Source organism: Glycine max, chromosome 4 (assembly GCF_000004515.6).
Source record: "Glycine max cultivar Williams 82 chromosome 4, Glycine_max_v4.0, whole genome shotgun sequence".
Classification (NCBI taxonomy): Eukaryota; Viridiplantae; Streptophyta; class Magnoliopsida; order Fabales; family Fabaceae; genus Glycine; species Glycine max.
Window position 1 is genome coordinate 893,789 of NC_016091.4, and position 19,509 is coordinate 913,297.

The 19,509-nt window shown below is 35.1% G+C and overlaps 5 protein-coding genes across 7 annotated transcripts; 4 read left to right on the forward strand and 1 right to left on the reverse strand.

Annotated features, from left to right (window-relative positions):
• Nucleotides 1–924: 924 nt before the first annotated feature.
• On the forward strand, nucleotides 925–5,464 carry LOC100796717 (glucose-1-phosphate adenylyltransferase large subunit 1). Of its 3 annotated transcripts, none has more exons than XM_006577857.4 (15): nucleotides 925–1,168; nucleotides 1,279–1,557; nucleotides 1,648–1,770; nucleotides 1,895–2,065; nucleotides 2,230–2,322; nucleotides 2,431–2,514; nucleotides 2,609–2,664; nucleotides 2,799–2,892; nucleotides 3,326–3,511; nucleotides 3,646–3,726; nucleotides 4,216–4,302; nucleotides 4,388–4,492; nucleotides 4,576–4,682; nucleotides 4,874–4,934; nucleotides 5,030–5,464. In XM_006577857.4, the coding sequence occupies exons 2-15, from the start codon at nucleotides 1,348–1,350 to the stop codon at nucleotides 5,129–5,131; spliced, it is 1,560 nt and encodes a 519-aa protein (XP_006577920.1). In that variant the 5' UTR covers nucleotides 925–1,168; nucleotides 1,279–1,347; the 3' UTR covers nucleotides 5,132–5,464. The 3 variants fall into 3 exon arrangements, with proteins under 3 accessions (XP_006577920.1, XP_006577921.1, XP_003522921.1); XM_006577858.4 differs by having other exon boundaries at nucleotides 933–1,168; nucleotides 5,018–5,464; XM_003522873.5 differs by having other exon boundaries at nucleotides 933–1,168; nucleotides 1,325–1,557.
• A 1,196-nt stretch (nucleotides 5,465–6,660) lies between these two features.
• LOC106798454 (SNF1-related protein kinase regulatory subunit gamma-1-like) lies at nucleotides 6,661–7,576 on the forward strand. The gene is made up of 4 exons (XM_014775029.1): nucleotides 6,661–6,768; nucleotides 6,852–6,934; nucleotides 7,049–7,176; nucleotides 7,380–7,576. The coding sequence occupies exons 1-4, from the start codon at nucleotides 6,661–6,663 to the stop codon at nucleotides 7,574–7,576; spliced, it is 516 nt and encodes a 171-aa protein (XP_014630515.1).
• Nucleotides 7,577–9,301: 1,725 nt separating this feature from the next.
• Nucleotides 9,302–11,273, forward strand: LOC100499765 (uncharacterized). The gene is given in 4 exon segments (NM_001248779.2): nucleotides 9,302–9,355; nucleotides 9,584–9,959; nucleotides 10,810–10,990; nucleotides 11,085–11,273. Coding segments are annotated over 3 exon segments (591 nt in total). The 5' UTR covers nucleotides 9,302–9,355; nucleotides 9,584–9,603; the 3' UTR covers nucleotides 11,139–11,273.
• Nucleotides 11,274–12,376: 1,103 nt separating this feature from the next.
• On the forward strand, nucleotides 12,377–15,782 carry LOC100305541 (uncharacterized). The gene is given in 4 exon segments (NM_001249886.2): nucleotides 12,377–12,418; nucleotides 12,533–12,902; nucleotides 15,154–15,334; nucleotides 15,487–15,782. Coding segments are annotated over 3 exon segments (585 nt in total). The 5' UTR covers nucleotides 12,377–12,418; nucleotides 12,533–12,552; the 3' UTR covers nucleotides 15,541–15,782.
• A 1,387-nt stretch (nucleotides 15,783–17,169) lies between these two features.
• Nucleotides 17,170–19,321, reverse strand: IFR2 (isoflavone reductase homolog 2). Its single transcript, NM_001250708.2, has 5 exons — nucleotides 19,114–19,321; nucleotides 18,897–19,031; nucleotides 17,875–18,112; nucleotides 17,569–17,772; nucleotides 17,170–17,497 (listed from the first exon to the last, which is right to left on the reverse strand). The coding sequence occupies exons 1-5, from the start codon at nucleotides 19,300–19,302 to the stop codon at nucleotides 17,331–17,333; spliced, it is 933 nt and encodes a 310-aa protein (NP_001237637.1). The 5' UTR covers nucleotides 19,303–19,321; the 3' UTR covers nucleotides 17,170–17,330.
• Between the last annotated feature and the right edge of the window lie 188 nt (nucleotides 19,322–19,509).

The following is a 19,509-nucleotide window of genomic DNA, read 5'->3' on the forward strand; positions in this document are numbered from 1 at the left end:
TATTCTCAAATCACAACAATAATTTGTTTTTTTTTTGCTTGATATAAAACCAATACTCTATACTTTTTAAGGTTAATTTAAACTTAAAGAGTATTTTTAAGATGCATGTACTTTAAGGAATAATAGAAACATGACAACATCATAAAAGAATGAAGAAACTGAATCATAACGTAGTTTGTTACGCCTTCCATTTGGTGGTTGATTTGGATACAATCTAGATTGGTTTGCTAAATGGTTTATAAGTTATGTAGACGTTTTTATTACTACTATTTTAGACAAATCAAATACACACCTTCACTTTATTCTATTCAAATAACATGATTTTTCCTAACATTTTTTAAAAAAATTACTTTTTAAATATAAACTAATTATTTTAGAAATAGTTTTATAAAAATCCACGCCAAAAAAATTAAGTTGTTTTTATAAATATAAACATCGGGCTTCAATCTTAAATTTATAAATGTACGAAATAATTTGACAGTTAAATGGAAATTGCTAGCATGGAAGTGTTTTTATCATTTATCAAACTCAACCAAACTGAACATCAGAATAATTATTAGTGACAAATTTTGCAGCATATGAAGTGGCTTGCATAGCTCCAAGGCTGGCGATCATATGTCAGATTAGAGCAGGCTCTCTTTGGTACTATGATACATTTCAAGCAAATAACAACCGTAAAAATTCACGCCAAAATTTTTGGAACGAATCTATATATTATTATTTTATTTCTTTTGATTTCATGTACGTACAGTGCCCGTAATTGACATGTCTTTGTTCCTTAATGCCTTTCCCACGTGGAACAGGCACCTAGAAACTTGGACTAAGTAGGGAATTGAGGGCCATGGACTATAGTGCCAAACCAACATCATTTTATATATATATATATATATATATATATATATGCTATTGTTTTCTATAGTTTTTGGAAATTAATACTTATCAAAACCATATAAGATTTTTCTCGTGAGGGGTCTGGCTCACAAGCCAATAAAGGCAACCTCTAGTACCTTCATCACCACTCGATCGCATTAAAAGTCTAATAATTGACCTTCAATAATCTTAAAAATAAAAAATCACTGTGTGATTGATTCTCCAGATTTCCACTTTATTGCACACTTATAACTTAATTAATTTAATCCTCTTCAGGTTCACCTTCCTTGGTGGCAGGGTAAGGCTTTTCTTTATGTTAATTAATAATTATTTACAGTTTCTCATGATCTTTGTGTAATGCACACTTCACTTCACGGTTTGTAACTGAAATTATTGAGGTCTTTGCAGTTTGCAAGAACTCTAAACATTTGATCCATCACCATCTTCTTAGCAGTGAGGTGAAGTGAGGTGACTGCAATGGCTTCTGCTTGTGTGACCTTGAAATCCAATACCCATTTAGCAAACTCTGAGAAGGGCTTTCTAGGAGAAAGAATAAAAGGTGGCTTCAACAACAGTGCCTTGGTAATGAATCAGTTGGCTATACGTTCTAGAAGCCACAAGAGGGTGAAACATGGTGTTGGTGTTGTATCTGCTGTTCTCACTTCAAACAATGCCAAAGAATCACTGGTAAGCTGAATTTCATTCTACTTCTTGGTCTTTTAACTTGGTGTGGTTGCATTTTTTTATTTATTTATTTGGTGTGGTTTTGAGTTTCAGACCTTGCAAGTGCCTTCCTTTTTAAGAAGAAGGGCTGATCCAAAAAATGTTATTTCCATCATATTGGGAGGAGGACCTGGGACACAACTCTTTCCTCTCACCAAACGTGCTGCCACACCTGCGGTTAGTGAATCATGGTTTTTGTCTGAAATCTGAATCCTAAGTTGTTGCTGTAGTTCCTGTGAAAATTTTCTAACAGTTCCATGTTGTTGTTGTTGTGATGGTGTGGCATGCATTGTGTTTTCAGGTTCCTGTGGGTGGATGCTACAGGCTTATAGACATCCCTATGAGCAACTGCCTCAACAGTGGCATCAACAAAATATTTGTGCTGACACAGTTCAACTCTGCATCCCTCAACCGTCACATTGCCCGCACCTATTTTGGAAATGGCATCAACTTTGGGGATGGGATTGTGGAGGTATGTGCATCACCATCACTGTGTGTGCCCCTTTGGTTACTGTGATTGATTGATAGGGAAATATAAACCACTTGAGAGGTTCTTGTTGACCACTTTCAAGTAAGTTTTTTTTTTTTTAATGATTCATGGTGATGACTAATTAAGCCAATCAAAACGTAAAACAGGTTCTGGCGGCTACTCAAACACCAGGAGAGGCTGGAAAGAATTGGTTCCAAGGAACTGCAGATGCTGTGAGGCAATTCACTTGGGTATTTGAGGTGGACATGCAATTTTTTTATATACTGCTTCACTTTTTTCTTTTTGTCTTTTTTGTTTGTCACTATCACTTTTTGAACTTCTCAATAAGTAATAGGGCATTGTTGTAGGATGCCAAGAATACAAATGTTGAGAATGTATTGATCTTGGCTGGAGATCATCTATATCGTATGGATTACATGGACCTTGTGCAGGTATATGGTGTAATATTGTTTTATAGAATGTATAATTTCTTCATTTCATTTTCAAAAAAAAAAAATCTGATTTATTTTGGTTACAAATGAACAGAGTCACGTTGATAGAAATGCTGATATTACAGTTTCATGTGCTGCTGTGGGTGACAGGTGTGTTCTCTAAGATTTGTTTCTTTTTGCTGCTGAGTCAATATTTATGCTTAATTTCTTTCTAGGGTGAGTGAATAGAAACAACTAACTTCCTGAAGACAAAATATTTACAAATTTAGTTGCCTGTTTTTCAGCCGTGCATCAGATTATGGATTGGTTAAAGTAGATGACAGAGGCCGCATCATTCAATTTTCTGAAAAACCAAATGGTGATGATCTGAAAGCAATGGTAACTCACAAGCTAATCTAATGATGCATCTTCTTTCTGTTTTCATGTTGTCTGGTAATTCTACTGTGGTTGTTCACTACCAGAAGGAAAAGGAAAAAAAAAATACCATTCTTAATTTCAAGAGTCTTTCCTTATCCTTCTAAGAGTGAACATCTTAGCACTATAGCATTTTTGCATCTTTAAATCTAGTATGACTAATAATACATCAAAGGATAACAAATATTTGATAAGCTTAGCATGTAAAAATATGAAGACGTAGATTTAGAAGGTACAAGTTATAAAGGCTGAATTTGCAAACTTCCCTACAAAAAAAAGCCCCAAATCCTTATGTTTCATCCTTTTCTTTTTGCCATAGTTATTTAAATTTTCTATAAAACTTGCTGCCACCATAATAATATGTTCATAATATATTTGTCTGTGTTATTCTCTGCAGCAAGCAGATACCTCTCTTCTTGGGTTGTCTCCCCAAGATGCATTGAAGTCACCATATATTGCATCTATGGGGGTTTATGTATTCAAGACAGATGTTTTACTCAATCTTCTGAAATGGAGATATCCTACCTCCAATGACTTCGGATCTGAAATCATCCCTGCAGCTGTGAGGGATCACGATGTCCAAGTAAGAGAAAATTCCATGAATGTATCGTTTTTCAAATGTTTTTATACACTTTAGAGGTTTATCTGCCATTTATTTAGAATTACACCTGTGACAGAGGTAACAATGCAAAGTTATGTGGTTGTTGTTTTTTGCAGTCGTATTTTTTTGAAGACTATTGGGAAGACATTGGAACGATAAAATCGTTTTACGATGCTAACTTGGCCCTTACTGAAGAGGTGGGTTCAATATAATGGTTTCCCCATTATGAGTGGAGGAACTATGCATTATTAACAAGTCACAAATACTAAAGATATACTACTAGCCCTTGTTTTCCATCCAGTGTTCAGTATTATAGGCCACTAGGAAATGGCAAATTGTACCATACTAAACCGGAGGAGGCATGAATCACTGTAGTGTTAGTTAATAAACAATTGTTCGATTTCAGCTTAAAACTAATCGGACACTAAATGAAATTGTCTGATAGATATATGAAATGTATCCCGAGAATTTAGACAGCCGAAATGGGACTTCCTAACAGTAATAGTACCTTTGTTATGGCACATGGCCCAGAGGCCTAATTAGTAGTTACAGTGAAACTCAGCTCAATTAGCTTTAGATTTTTTTATTTTTTTTTACAGAAAGCTGCAAGAATGTTGAAAATTGTCAATGTCATTTCTCAGTTGATTGAAACTAATACTTATCTGCTTTATGGCACTCTCTTGCAGAGTCACAAGTTTGAATTTTATGACCCCAAGATTCCCATTTACACATCTCCAGGATTCTTACCACCAACAAAGATTGACAAATGCCAGGTATGATAACATTGATAATAATTTATCTTATATGTTAGTAACTTCATGAAATGTCTTAGTCATTCTGTTTGGTTTTCTTTGGTAGATTGTGGATGCTATTATTTCCCATGGATGTTTCCTGCGAGAATGCACAGTCCAACACTCCATTGTGGGTGAACGTTCACGTTTGGATTATGGTGTTGAGCTCCTGGTAAACTACTAAACATTCTAGACCTCTGATGCTAAACCACTCCATTTATGATTCCTCCTCCTAATTAAAACCACCTTTTATAGGACACTGTAATGATGGGAGCAGACTATTACCAAACTGAATCTGAAATTGCTTCTCTGCTGGCAGAGGGGAAGGTCCCAATTGGTATTGGAAGGAATACCAAAATTAGGTAATTTTAACTCAGTTAACTGAAACTAGATTATTTAAATCATTTCATGGGTCTAGAAAGTTAAAAAGTAAATATAAATATTGAATGAGTATCACGATAAAGAATTAGCATTGTCACGTATCAACTCTATTTATTTATTGCCAACTGATAGTCATGAAATATTGTTACAAAATTTGTTATCTTTGTTGAAGAAACTGTATTATTGACAAGAATGCTAAGATCGGGAAAGATGTCATCATCGCAAACAAAGATGTAAGCAATGATCCTGTTTGATTAATGCCAGTATGTAAGACCTATCATAAGCACAACCTATTCATGTCTTACCAACTCATTAGCTTTCTCTGTAGGGCGTTCAAGAAGCAGATAGACCAGAAGATGGATTCTACATTCGATCAGGAATCACCATCATAATGGAGAAGGCAACCATAGAAGATGGCACTATCGTATAAATGGATAGCTCATTTCTGGGCTGATTATCCAAAGGCGCTGGAAGAGGAATGCTCCCATCTTTGGGGACAGAAGGGTATCTGTTTGCAATGCTGTGTTACAATGGAGGAAGCAGCACATCACCCCATTTGCTATATGTAAAATAGAAGGCTCCCCCACTACTCAATACATGTAAAAATAGAATGAATAAAACCATGAAAATCAAGATGCATGAGGAGTAAATAAATTAAAGGGCTGACCCTGAGCTAGCTACAAAGTTGCTTTACCCCCTTGTAAAAGACACTTTCTAAATTATTTGTATTACTAAGGTATCAGTGAATGGCTGAATTGATTCATTGGCATCATCTTTCTGTTTTCTGTTTGCTATTATACGTGAACTGAAGCCCCTACGTAATCTTAAATTTAACGAGCATGTGATGAAAATAGTGATAGGAAAAAATGACTTAGGATGCATGCATGGTAAATGGAAATGCCCAATGCCACGTGGCAAGATCAGGGTAAGTCACTACCAAGAGATTGGCACGTGGGACTTGTGACTTTGTAGACAGGTCAAAGTCCTAAGTTGGCGGTGAGGGGCACAGGTGGTGAGTGTGAGGCATATGGAAAAGTTAATAGTCAAGCTAAAATTAAATGCATGGTGTTTAGCGAATCGGGAACAAGAAACAAAAACAATGCAATCTCGGAAAATTGCGGACGTGTTGAAGGTCTCGGAGGGTGGGTTAGAAGACAAGAAGCAAAAGAACCGCAGTTCTAGCCTCCACAAAGATGATAACCAAAACCAACACGTGCAGATTGATTCTGGCTTTGCCCTCCAACAATTTCTTGATCACATACCCATTATTTCAATAGCTGGCATAAAAAATTCACCTGGTACTTTTATTTATAGTTGTTGACAACTTTTTGTTTAAGAATCAGTATCAATATGCCCACATGATTCTTATATGATTCAATGCATGTCCTGTCCCTTCTATCCTAAGTTTTGGAATTGAAAGCTGGAGACAGTATAATGGATGCAATTCATATGTTGTACGAAAACGACATCTTTTCTGCAGCAATTGTGGATATGTCAGACATAAGGTTTTCAGATCGTTATATTGGTCTCATTGATTTTACAAGCATGGTTCTTTGGTGCCTTGAGGTATAACCCCCACTAAGTTACACCTTCTCACTAACTATGTGGATTTTCAAGGAATTTGATCAGATCAAGAATGATACCAGGTAAAGCCATCTCTTGAATATAGAACAATGGCTTTTTCTCCATCCTGGATCAGGTTCCTCAGATTGGGCAAACCAAGGTTTCTCGTGTTTTCTTTCTGTGACCTTTCTTTACTTGGTCATTCCTAACAAACCATGGCAAAAAAATTGTGTTTGAATTTTGCATTGATGTACGATATTAGGAATGAATCTCATCATAAAGCATGCTGCAAAACTGTCCAATTGAGCACATTTTTAATTTGAGTTACTACTACAATATTTCTAGGTTAGCGAGTCGGCTAAGTCATTCCTCTATGAACCATTTTTCCCAGTAAGCATGGATGACACGGTTTTGCATGCTTTGCTACTTCTCTCTAAGCATCGAGTGCACGTTTTGCCAGTCATACAGGAACCTGAAGCTGGATTTATCGGTTTTGCTACACAGGTATATGCTGAGTTAAGCACAAGTTTAGAATAATGGATTGAAGCACATGTATCTTCTTTTAATATGCTTAGTCTTTCTGCTAGAATGCAGTAGTCGAGCACCTTCTTCAATCAAGTGAACTAGAGTGGTTTGATAACATTGCAGATAAGAACTTATCAGATTTCCGGTATTCAACTCTCACATTCTTTAATGTACATACATGATACATCCATTTGCCACTTGTTCAAGTGAATTGGCAATCTTGTGTGTTGATTTTCACCCCTTTCTTATCCTTCCACAGATTTGAAAGCCAAGAAAATCCTAGTTGTGTATATGGGGACCAAACTGTTGCAAATGCATTAGATATGCTCTGGCAAAACCAAACTTGTCCGGTTGCTGTTGTAGATCGACAAACTAAGAAGCTCCTGGGTAATGTGAGGAACAGTGACGTTTATAATCTTGTAAAGATTAATGAGCTCCTAAGAAATAGAGCTTAAGTTCAAAACATGTCCTCTCTTTGCCTTTAGCCTTTTGAAAATAAGCCAACGGGCTGATGTAGGCTACAATATTAATGTAACCAATATGACAAAATTGCCTGTTTTTATGCCATAACAGGATTTTAACTGTGGAAGAATTCATTCACATAGAGACTGACAAAGTAGAAACTGAACGAGCCATTGAACATGACCATGGGGTTTTTCTCACAGCAGGAAGTCTCCAGCTTAAAAACAGCTTCATACCCAGAATGGACTTGCCCGTTGCAAACAAGGAAAATGAAACACTCAAGCAAACAATGGAGCATACAACTGAGACAGTTTCAGCTTTCTGATCAATACTAATGAGCAAGTTACAGGATTGCTCACACTGAGAGATATAATTCTACAGTTTGCAGTTTGCACCTCCAAATATGAATTCTAGCATTAATGGAGGTGGGTTTTTCGAATTTGTCTTAGAGCAAAGTGGATGTCAAGTGAAATATGGAGCTATTATTCATAATCATTGATCTTATATAGTAGTGTTTGAAGATTTTGGCTCATTAAGCTGTACTAATTCAAACCACTTTTGGGAAGATGCAGCATGATTGTATGACTCTAGAGAGACGTGAGAATGTAATTTATACAGTTTGCCTCACCTTGGCAAAAGATGACTCGCCATTTGTTAATAACTTAATATTGTTTCTGCATGACCTATTTCCAAGTTCTTGGTTCATTTCAAAATTTTGCTCAAGTCTTATGATTATATTCAATTTTTTCACTTTTGGCACTCTGAGAAAAATCTGGTCGGCCTAAATAATAGTCCCTTAATCCGTTTGCTTCTTTCTCCTTCTTCCAAAGAACAATTACCACACATAACAAATTTTTTGACTTTGCATCATTATTTGATAGAAGTATAAGATGAAGTCACAGATTAGATAGTAATGAAAAAGTTGAGCAAAATATAAGTAAAAAAAGGAAGTATAATCTGAACATTAAATGTTTGAGTTAAAATGTGGTGTCTGTTCACTTATATAAGCTATTCATAACTCATTGATGTAGATCTATAATGTTTACTGCCTTTATTCTCAACAATAACAGAGGAAACTAACTATGCAAGAACAACGAGTCAAGAACTATCCATTATCAAGAAAAAGAACAAAAAAGAAAAAAAGGGATAACATGAAAGGTGAATCCTATAGTACTTCATGCAAACATCATTACTGAATCCTCGAATATATATTGGGCTAGACACCTAGCTATATCATATAACAAACTCTTATTTCACATGTTCTTTCGTTAACATCACACCTTAAGAAGTTTTGCAATCAGCCACCAATATATATACTACGTACAGTATACTATTATAAATGGAATGTTAGCAGGAAAAGAAGTACTAACATAGTTGGAATGTCTTTTCCTATTGGGCTAGACACAGGAAGCCACATTGCAGGTGTAGGAAACAACTGCCAGAAAAACAACAAAGGCAGGTCAATCACATCCATTCTCTATTGGGCTTGTCAAGAGCATTTCAACAACCTTTCTCAAATTTATTGGCACCTTGCAAAAACAAAGACAAGATTATTATTATTTGTTGTTACTATAATATGATCTGAAATATCTATTTGTTGATCACTAATGTTCATTAGAGTACTTGATTAGTCACATGTACTAAGATTTCTCTTTTTAATTATTTTTTTATTCACAAAATTTAAGTATAAAGTTTTATAATTATTTTTTCATTCACAAAATTTAAGTATAAAGTTTTACGTAAGGAGAGTAAATCCAATTTTGTTTATGTAGATCAAATTCAGCTTCAATTGGAATATACTGGTAAGACAAGATTATTATGAAAAAAATATAGTTTTCATAAGAAAAAAGTTATAGCAATTTATTTGGAGGCCATGAGAAATTTTAACCCACCATCACTTAAAATCTAATTAATTTTGTTTTTAGTTTTAATCTAGCCTGGGAAGGGTATAGATGGTGAGGCTGAGCTGAACGCAGTAAGCACTAAGGAGTAGCGAGTATTGGCTGATACTTGCACCCTCTTAACAATAACATGAGACAGAGAAAGGGTTGACGGAAAGGAAAACCAAATCAAACCCAACCCACCTTGTCCGATCTGCCACCAGGTCAGCTCCCATTCTTTCATCATTTCATTTCATTTTCAATTTTCTTTCTCCTTCTCCCCTTTCCCACCGTCTTAGGGTTTCTTCTTTCCAGAATCTCATTTCCCCGATAAATAAAATTATTGCTACAATAATAATAACAATACCCGGCCTTTTTGTTTTGTTGCGATTTCAATCTTAAAACTTCAGAACCCTAATCTTAGGCTGTTACTTGTTTGTCGGTGGCATCAGGTGTGGTTGTTGTGATTTGAATGGAGGCAAGTGGAGGTGGCGGTGGCGGTGCTTCACCGTCTGCACCAGTGAAGCAATATCTGCACGATTTCTCGAAGCTGTTTCAGTACTATCTGGATAAATCCACTCCACATTCCACGTACAGATGGATTGGGACTTTTGTGATAGCATCCATCTACGTTTTACGCGTTGTTTATGTGCAGGGGTTTTACATTGTCTCTTATGGCCTCGGAATCTACCTTCTGAATCTCTTGATTGGTTTTCTCTCCCCTTTGGTCGATCCAGAGCTCGATCCCTCCGATTCCCCTTTGCTTCCCACCAAAGGCTCCGATGAGTTCAAACCCTTCATTCGCCGCCTCCCCGAGTTCAAGTTCTGGTAATTTCCATTTCTATTCCTTAATTTTAAGTTCTGTTCATTCAGTATTCTTTTGCATGACTGCAATTATAATAATTACTATAGTCTTGTTTGGATAAACCTTTTCATAAGCATTTACAAGAAGATAAGATAAAATGATTCAGTCTCTGATTGATAAACTGTTAAAATGATCTGAGTTTCTCTTAAGTTGGTTTATAGAAATTCTCTCATATAGGCCTTGATTAATTTTTAATATTTAATCATGTTAATATGTAAAAAATAGAAAAACGTGTATTAAATGGTGAGATTTTTAAATTGCACGCTCTCTAGTTTTTCTCAAGTGGAGACTGAGGATCCGTGCTCCTTATTTAGCTTCTCTAAAAGCTGATTTTAACTTTTGCATAATCTAATTCTAACTAATAGGAGTGTAAACACTTGTATGTAGGAGAAGAAAATAGGAAGGCAAAATGAATTGAGCTTCTCCTATGAATTAAAATCAACTTATGCATCTCAGCTTGTGGAGAAATTAAATGCAAGAGTTTCTATATAAGCTAAATGTGTATAAGTTGATTTTAACTTGTGAGAAAAACTCAAATCGTTTCTATATAAGCTAAGTGTATAAGTTGATTTAAACAAGTGTTTATAAGTTTATTCAAATATGGCTTAATTCATTTTACCCTTTGTTTTCTCCTCTTATAAGTGTTTGTTAAGATTTTTAGTCAAATAGGACCTTAAGCTTCTCCTATAAATTAAAATCATCCTATGTAATGAGTAGTGATTTTCAGTGGTGTGAGTTTCACTTGTATGTGCAATTTATTTATTTAAAGTGGCTGCTGCTATTAATGTGCGTGAATTCTTGTAATGGGCGCAGGTATTCTTTCACGAAGGCTCTCTGCATAGCATTTGTGATGACTTTTTTTTCCCTGTTTGATGTTCCTGTCTTTTGGCCTATATTACTCTGTTACTGGTTTGTTCTCTTTGTCCTTACAATGAGACGCCAAGTTGCACACATGATGAAATACAAATATATCCCCTTCAACTTGGGGAAGCAGGTTGATTTTCTTATGCTTAAATTTCCCTTCCATCATATACCTTGGATTTACTTTCTGCCTGAAATATAACACTGTTTCTTTTAATATTTGGCAGAAGTATAGCGGTAAGAAATCTTCTGCAAGTAGCAGTGGCTCTCGTGCAGACTGAAACTTGCTTCTCACGATTCAAAGATCTACTTAGTTAGGTTTTGTGAACATTCAGGGTAGTTAATTCCCCCCCTTTCTATGAAAGAATTTGTATTCATGGTATTATGGATGCCAGTATGCATTATGCAGTTACAGAAAATCTTAATGTCCACTCGTTTTATTATACATGAAGAATTGGTGATTGATAGTGAATCTCATTGTCGGTACACATGTTATTGATTGGATTTTTCTTGTAAATCTCAGCTTGTATTGTGAATTTGTGATGCTGTAATTTTTCCTTGCCCGGTAGCTTCTATCTCAATATTAAGGCAAAGTTTATCTATCGCTTTCGCTCTCTGTCTGCCTCAACTACATCGTTCAGATTAGGTAGGGTTTTGAACATCATCACCGAAAGTTGAGAGATCGGATAGGTTCAGGCTTAGCTCTTAAAGTAAGTCAAATTTTGGGCCCATTTCTTAGGATGCTGTTGATAGCAGATGTGTTTCTAAGCTTTTCAGACTTCAGATAGTGTCCATTTGATTTGTGAGTATTGGACGTTTTGCATATACCAATCAGTTATTTTTTCACAGGGACTTGTGCAAATGACGGTGGGTGTCGCTATTTTAAGCGAAAGAAGAACTTGAACCATTTCATAAACGAGAGCAATTTTTTTTAATTATTCTATTTCTACTTGCTAAAAGGCTGATCAAACTCGCCACTAAACATACTAGTCCAAGTTTAAAGTTAAAAATTTTGTTTAACAAGTCATGCAAGTAATAATTTGCACATTTTAAATTAATAATTTGCAAAAAAAATAAAATCCTTAATGCAAGTATTTCTTACATTTTAAAATAAGTGTTGTTTTAGTAAATTCCTCCATGGAGTGGATTGCTTGGTTTTGGTGGGATGATATAATTATTTGGAAAAATCATGATTATTTAGAAACAAAAGAGTTATTTAAATATTGGAAAATGAGAAGAAGAAAAAATAGCGAGACTCGTATTGTATGGGTAAAATATAAGAAATAAATATGCATGAAGATGCTTTATTGTGTAAATGTGAAACGCCGTACAAAGTTGGACAGAGAAGGAAAGGCTTTGATACAATCGATCTATCGGCTGGTTTGGGCATAAGAAAGCTGGAGGCAAAATCATGATGATGTATTGGGCCTGTAAAGCCCATTTGAGCGAAGCTTTCTGAATTTGACGGAAATAATAATAAAATAAAATAAAAGCGAACCCCGAGCATGTATTGTAGATTGTAGATCCATCCGCATCCGCTAGCTCGCGCAGGCACCAGCAGGTCAGCTCCAAGGGTTTCTTTTGTTCTTTTCTCCTTATCCATCCAGATCCCTTACCAATAATATCCTATTGTTTTGCTTTGTTCGGAAACAAAACCCTAATTTTGGGATCACAGGTGAGGTTATTGTGATTTGAATGGAGGGAAGTGGAGGTGGCGGTGCTTCACCGTCTGCACCGTTGAAGCAATACTTACAGGAATTCTCGAAGCTGTTTCAGTACTATCTGGATAAATCCACTCCCCATCCCCCCTACAGGTGGATTGGGACTTTCGTCATTGCATCCATCTACGTTTTGCGTGTTGTTTATGTGCAGGGGTTTTACATTGTCTCTTATGGCCTCGGAATCTACCTCCTCAATCTCTTGATTGGCTTTCTCTCCCCTTTGGTTGATCCAGAACTCGATCCCTCCAACGCCCCTATGCTTCCTACCAAAGGCTCCGATGAGTTCAAACCCTTCATTCGCCGCCTCCCTGAGTTCAAGTTCTGGTAATTTCCATTTCTATTCCTCAATTTTAAATTCTTTTGTATGACTGCAATTATAATGACATCATAAACGATAATTAATGACTATATAGTCCCCTTTGGATAAACCTCTTCATAAGCGTTTACAGGAAGAGGAGATACAATGATTGAGACTCTGGTTGGATAAACTGTTAAAATGAATGCAGTTTCTCCCATTAGTTAAAATTATCTTATTCATAAGCTGATTTATAGTAATTCTCTCATATAGGGGAAATAAAATTTCTCCACTTTTGGAAAAACTGGATACGATCTTAGCACTTGATTAATTTTAATATTTAATCATATCATATTAATATATAAAAAATAGAAAGTATGTATTGAATGGCAAGATTTGTAAATTGCTCACTCTCCAGTTGAGAAAAACTGGAGAGGATACGTGCACTGTTGTTAATAGCAGACGGCCGAAAGCCCAAAATCCACCATATGAAGCCATGGTGGACCAATATATATGGGTTTTTCTGTGTGTATAAACAGTAGATATAAATTTAACAGCAGATATAGATACTAAAAAACAGTAGATACCAATGACAATGGATTGCATTCCTAGCAAACATTACAAATTTTATGAGTTCACAATAACCAATGCCTAACAAAGAGTCTCTAATCCTCTTCCTCAACCCCAACATAATCCTCTTCATTGTTATCATCAAGTAGTGAAGCATATCCCTCTCCCTCTTCCTCATCGGACTCCTCAAAATTAATCATGACCTCTTCTTTGGATTCCACATCCTCCAAACTCCACATCCTTGTCATTTTCTTGGACTGCTACTTGCTTCTTTTTTGAAGATGCACCCACTGCCTGTGTTTTTAGATGTTTGGGCAACAATGAGAGTAACACTACCACTTGTTGGTTCCTTTCTTTTCTTTGTTTTGCACCTAATATATATTCTAGGCTCTCCAACTCCCGAAGCCTCATGCGTAGTTGCCCAATTTAGTGCATCATCATCTTCAAATACCAACTCATTACCAGCACCATTATCATGATCATCCATCTCTCCCACTAACCATTCGCAACATCAATCACATTGAGAGAAATTGAATCAATTTAATTTCTAGCATTATATCTTTGTTTGAGTTGTTGGCTGTATTTGACAAACACCAAATCATGCAACTTCTTGTGCTCAAGCCTATTTCTTTTTTGGAATGAACATGCATCATAAATAAAATTTGCTCAAAATCTCATATACTCTCCAAATAAAACTTGACTATGAAAATAAAATAAAAGGCATAGTTATGAGCCTTAAGGCAATTACTTGCTCAAGTACACTCCAATTTCCTTCATATCCTGAAGCACTGCAGGAAGGTCAGGCTCAAAATTCTGATAGCTAGCCTTTGCAAATTTGGAGCTTGGGGCCCATACATTCGCCACCAATAAGCTACAAAACCAAGAGCGTCACTTCGAATTCTGAATTGTAACATTAAAATTTTTCAAAAAATCTGTTATTAGTAGTTTCTTTCTAGGATAATGGGTTTTCCTTTGTGTCATGGCAAATTCAGAACTGAAGTGTTTAGCTCCAATCTTGTAAAGATACAACTAAGATAGAATCTTCTGTTGCCCAACAGATTGTGGAACCAACTTTCTAATGCAATGATACAATCTAATTCCAAATCCATGTTAAAGTGCTTCACTTTGTGGATGGTGTAAAGCCATGGCCAGTTTCTTTTCATCATCCACAAAGTGAAGCACTCTAACAACTGGAGCCATAACTTTAACAAGCGAAGAGTTGCACTAGATAGAGCCTTTTCTATTGGGGTTCTCTTAACGGTTTAAAACCCTTTATAACTGCTATTTAATAACACTGGATTGGTGCTCAGGATAAGAAATTTGGAAGGCAAAATGAATTGAGCTTCTCTTATAAACTAAAATCAACTTATGCATCTCAACTTTTGGGGAAATTAAATTCAAGACTTTCTATAAAATTAAGTTTATAATTTGACTTCAACTTGTGGGAGCAACTCAAATTATTTTACCTTTTCATTTCTTCTTTTAATGGAGAAGTTTATCCAAACATGGCTTAACTCATTTTACCCTTTATTTTCTCCTCTTTATAGTGTTTATTGATATTTTTAGTCAAACAAGGCCTTAAACTTCTCCCAGAAATTAAAATCAACTTAAACTTATGTAGTGAGTAGTGATTTTCAGTGGTGAGTTCACTTGTATGTATTTGAAGTGGTTGCTGCTATTCATGCGCGTGAATTTTTGTGATGAGCGCAGGTATTCTTTCACCAAGGCTCTCTGCATAGCGTTTGTGATGACCTTTTTTTCCATGTTTGATGTTCCTGTCTTTTGGCCTATACTACTCTGTTACTGGGTTGTTCTCTTTGTCCTTACAATGAGGCGCCAAGTTGCACACATGATGAAATACAAATATATCCCCTTCAACTTGGGGAAGCAGGTTTGTTTTCTTATGCTTAAATTGCCATTCTATCATTTATTTTTTGCAACTATTATTTCTTTGTACCTTGAATCCCCCACAAGTAAGATTTGCTTCGTTTTTGTGTCCTTACTGCCTGAAATATAACGCACTATTTCTTTTAATATTGGCAGAAGTATAGCGGTAAGAAGTCTTCTGCAAGTAGCAGTGGCTCTCGTGCAGACTGAAACTTGATTCTTATGATTTGAAGATCTACTAAGTTAGGTTTTGTGAACATTCAGGCTAGTTAATTTTCCCCCTTTTTTAATGAAAGAAATTGTATTCTGGGCATTATGGATGCCAATATGCACTATACATTATGCAGTTACAGAAATACGTGCTAATATTGGTAGTGAGTTTCATTGTCGGTACACATGTATTGATTGGATTTCCTTGTAAATCTCAGCTTGTATTGTGCATTTGTGATGCTGTAATTTTTCCATGCCTGGTGGCTTCTACTTCAATATTAAGGCAAAGTTCATCTATCGCTTTCTGTCTGCCTCTGCTACATCGTTCAGATTAGATAGGGTTTTGAACACCATCAGCGAAAGTTGAGAGATTGGATCGGTTCAGGTTTCGTTTATTTTGGGCCCGTTGCTTAGGATGCTGTTGATAGCCAATAATATTCTTCTAAGCTGTTAGGCATTGTCCATTTGATTTGAGTATTGGTCGTTTTGCATATACCGATCGGTTTACACAGGTACTTGTGCCGTTTCACAAATGAGAGTTATCTTTTAATTATTCGCTACTAAACATACCATATTGTTTTGGAGAGCCGCCACTAATTACCAAATAAGTTGAACTTTTTTGTTTAAATAAGTCTAGTTTTAAGTTGACTTTAATAATTTGCAAAATAAAAGAAATCCTTTACTATGTGCTATTTTACAGTATCAAGAAGTATTTTTCTCTAAAAAGATAATTATTTTTTTAATTTAAGAGATGAAATACTAAGAAAATAAAATACCAAGATGATAACTTAATTTCATGGTTTTTATTATTTTAGGAAAACGTATTAGCTTGCTTAGTCTTTATGAAACACTTTAATGGATGGTGTTACTAAGTTATAAAATTTTAAAAAAGATTTAAATGTTTTTAAGGGACGAAAGAATAAATTTTGAAATTAAAGAGACTAAAAAAAAGTTTAAATTTGGGGGTCCACAAATAAAAGTAACCCAAAATTGAAAGACAAAAAACATATAAATCTTTAATTAATATCTATGTATAGGACACTAGTTAAAAAGTCTTAAGAAGTAAAAAGAGTACGAAAATGTATATTAATATATTTCTATTTTTTATGTTTTAAATATCCCTTCAGGCATTTATTAAAATAATATTTTATTTATTATATTTATCTAAATAATTAATATTTTATTTATCATTAACATATTTTTAAAGAGTCCTTTTAAATAAGTAATCATCAGCTTCCTTCATTAATTTTTTCATTTCTATTATAATATATTCCACCATTTAATTTAATTTGAAGTTATTTTATAAATATAAAATATTTTAGTTTTACCTAATTTTATAATACAACTAAATACTAAATTGATAGAGTGAAATAATCCAAGCAAATATTTGATAAAAAAAAAACAAGGACATTAAATAAATTTAACAATATTTCATATTTTAAACAAGTTTTAACTTTCATATATTATTCATTTTAATAATTGGTCAACATGAATTTTTTTTTTTCACTAGTAAAAGTTTACTTTTCTAATATTTTGTTCAGCTTGATCTGACACATTATGTAACGTAATTACTCCACCAATGATTCGTGTGATAGAACTTAAATAAAATTAAAATCGATGACACCAATATGCATGTAATAAAGGTATCATAGCATATAGCATAGCATAGGTATTTCATACATTGTTCTTTTGAGGAGCACATGCAGCAATTCAGTCTTACTACATGATTCTCTTTATTTAGAAAACAAAGTTTTACCAATTAAACAAACTTATCAGCTAGGCTTTGCACCTTAGACAAACTGATTAAGGTACTCATCCACAGTGATGTATTTCACATCAGGATATAGAGCTGAAGCTTCCACTCCAAAAGAAGACTCAATTTCAAAGTTAGTATGATCCCCCTTTACATAAGAAGAGTGGTTAATTGACAGGATCACATTCACGGGTGGTGCGGACTCTGAAAAAAGAAGGAAATAAGTTATCACTGTTAAATCCAGCACATAACCTGAATAATGATCACTTACTAACCTTCAATTTGCTTCAGGAGTTGTTCTTCTGGAACATAGATTCTTTCAAGAGTTTTACCAATCTTTCCCTCCCAGAGAGTAACAAGCTCATTAAACGACAAGGTATTAGCTGGTGGTCTAATGTAGAGAATTTTGTTCAAGGTTCTTGGATCATCCACAGAATTGATTGTATAAGTTCCAATATCCTCTTCCTTGTTAAAAACAGCTGTTAATGAAGCAAATGTTAATAGGAAAAAGGTGACAAGTAAATTTATAGTAATTTCTAGTCAATCTTTGATACAATACTGTATCATTCATACTACACTACCTTTGGGGTTTCCATCTCCTAGGATAATAACTCTGTCTCTGGGGGCAGCTGTGGCTCCAGGCTGTGACAAGTTGGGCAGGAAGTAACCAGCAAAGAAGTTGCTTGACACATAAGTGAAGGGAATTCCTTCAGCCTCAATAGCTCGGCGAACTTTGGCCTTTGTTGCAAATGCAGACTTGGCTGGTTCAACTGCATGAGTCCGGTCCACATCATTTCCAAACTCAGATGGATAGAACTTCTGTAAAACAGATTAGTGTTAAGTGTTAGAGTCTTGGCAAAATATATATCTCTAGTTTATAATATATGTAATATGTCATCTAGAATTGTACAACAAAGCAGTCACCACAGTTTCTATCAAATTAGAACAATCAAATTAGCATTTTAGCTTGTCACAATTTTTCATAAAATCTTCAATTAACAAGGTAAAGGTCAATCCAAAAACACAGAAGTTGTGTAACCTGGCTGTGAATCCAAAACAAGCCACCAATATCACCTTTGCTTTTTTCTACACTTACAAAACGGCTTGACTTTGGTTATGAAACAATATAAGCATCAGACAGTGCTACAAAGCACAGAAACAAATTTGCCGAAAACAAAATACAAAGTGGGCAAATAATCATACGGTCATACCCACATACACATGGATAAGAAGGATCTTTTGACGCTGTGTTATAAAATTACATCAGTTCTACACAATTGAATAACATTTTATTTGTAAGATTTCTTAGGAGTTATGATTAAAATCCAAAGGTTGATTTTATGACTGTTATATGTAAATCATTTCAAGGAAATCTCACACCATGACACTAATCTGAAATGGTTTCTAAATATTAGGAAATCTGGACTATTTTATTTACACCTTCATTGTTGCCAATTTTTTTATTTAAAACGTTGACAAACAAAATGAACATCACAATCATAGCCAATATATATATTTCGGTGCAACAGAGTATCACTACAAGTGCTCCACTTCAGAATTTAAAAGGTATACACACACCAAAAGGAAGAGAAAAAAAGTATACCTTAACATTTCCTGCTTCTTTAATTGCAGAAATGATCTTATCTTGATCAGCTAGCTGCAGGTGTCCTACAGTAGAAATTACCACATCGACCTGCTTTATAGCACTCACCAAACTTTGGTGATCGTATAGATCTCCCTGCATATAATTATAAGGTCAATATCCGTTTAATTGACAGTCTCAGACATGAGAAAGCGATAGAGGATTTTATTTAACTTACTAAAACAAGATTGACACCGAGGCCTTTGAAATTGTCGATGAGGGGTGATTTTGCGGGGTTGGAGAGAGTGGACTCCCTCACCAAAAGGAAAGTTGGGTGGCCAGCTTTGGCGCTGGCTTCCACGATGAATTTTCCGATGTAACCAGTCCCTCCGATGAACAGAATCTTGCTCTTGCTGTCCCCTGCCATTTCTCAAGATTCCTCTTCCTACAACAAACAATGTTTGAGTGCCACACCGACCAGACCAGGCTCCTACTGTCGTTTTATAAACACTGACTTCCTGCCTTGCTCTCTTCCCATAAACCAATGTATTTCAACACATAACAAGTCCCCATTCATTGTTAGATTGAAATATGGTAGGTGGCGAAAGGAAGTTGTACCATATTTTCATAAAAA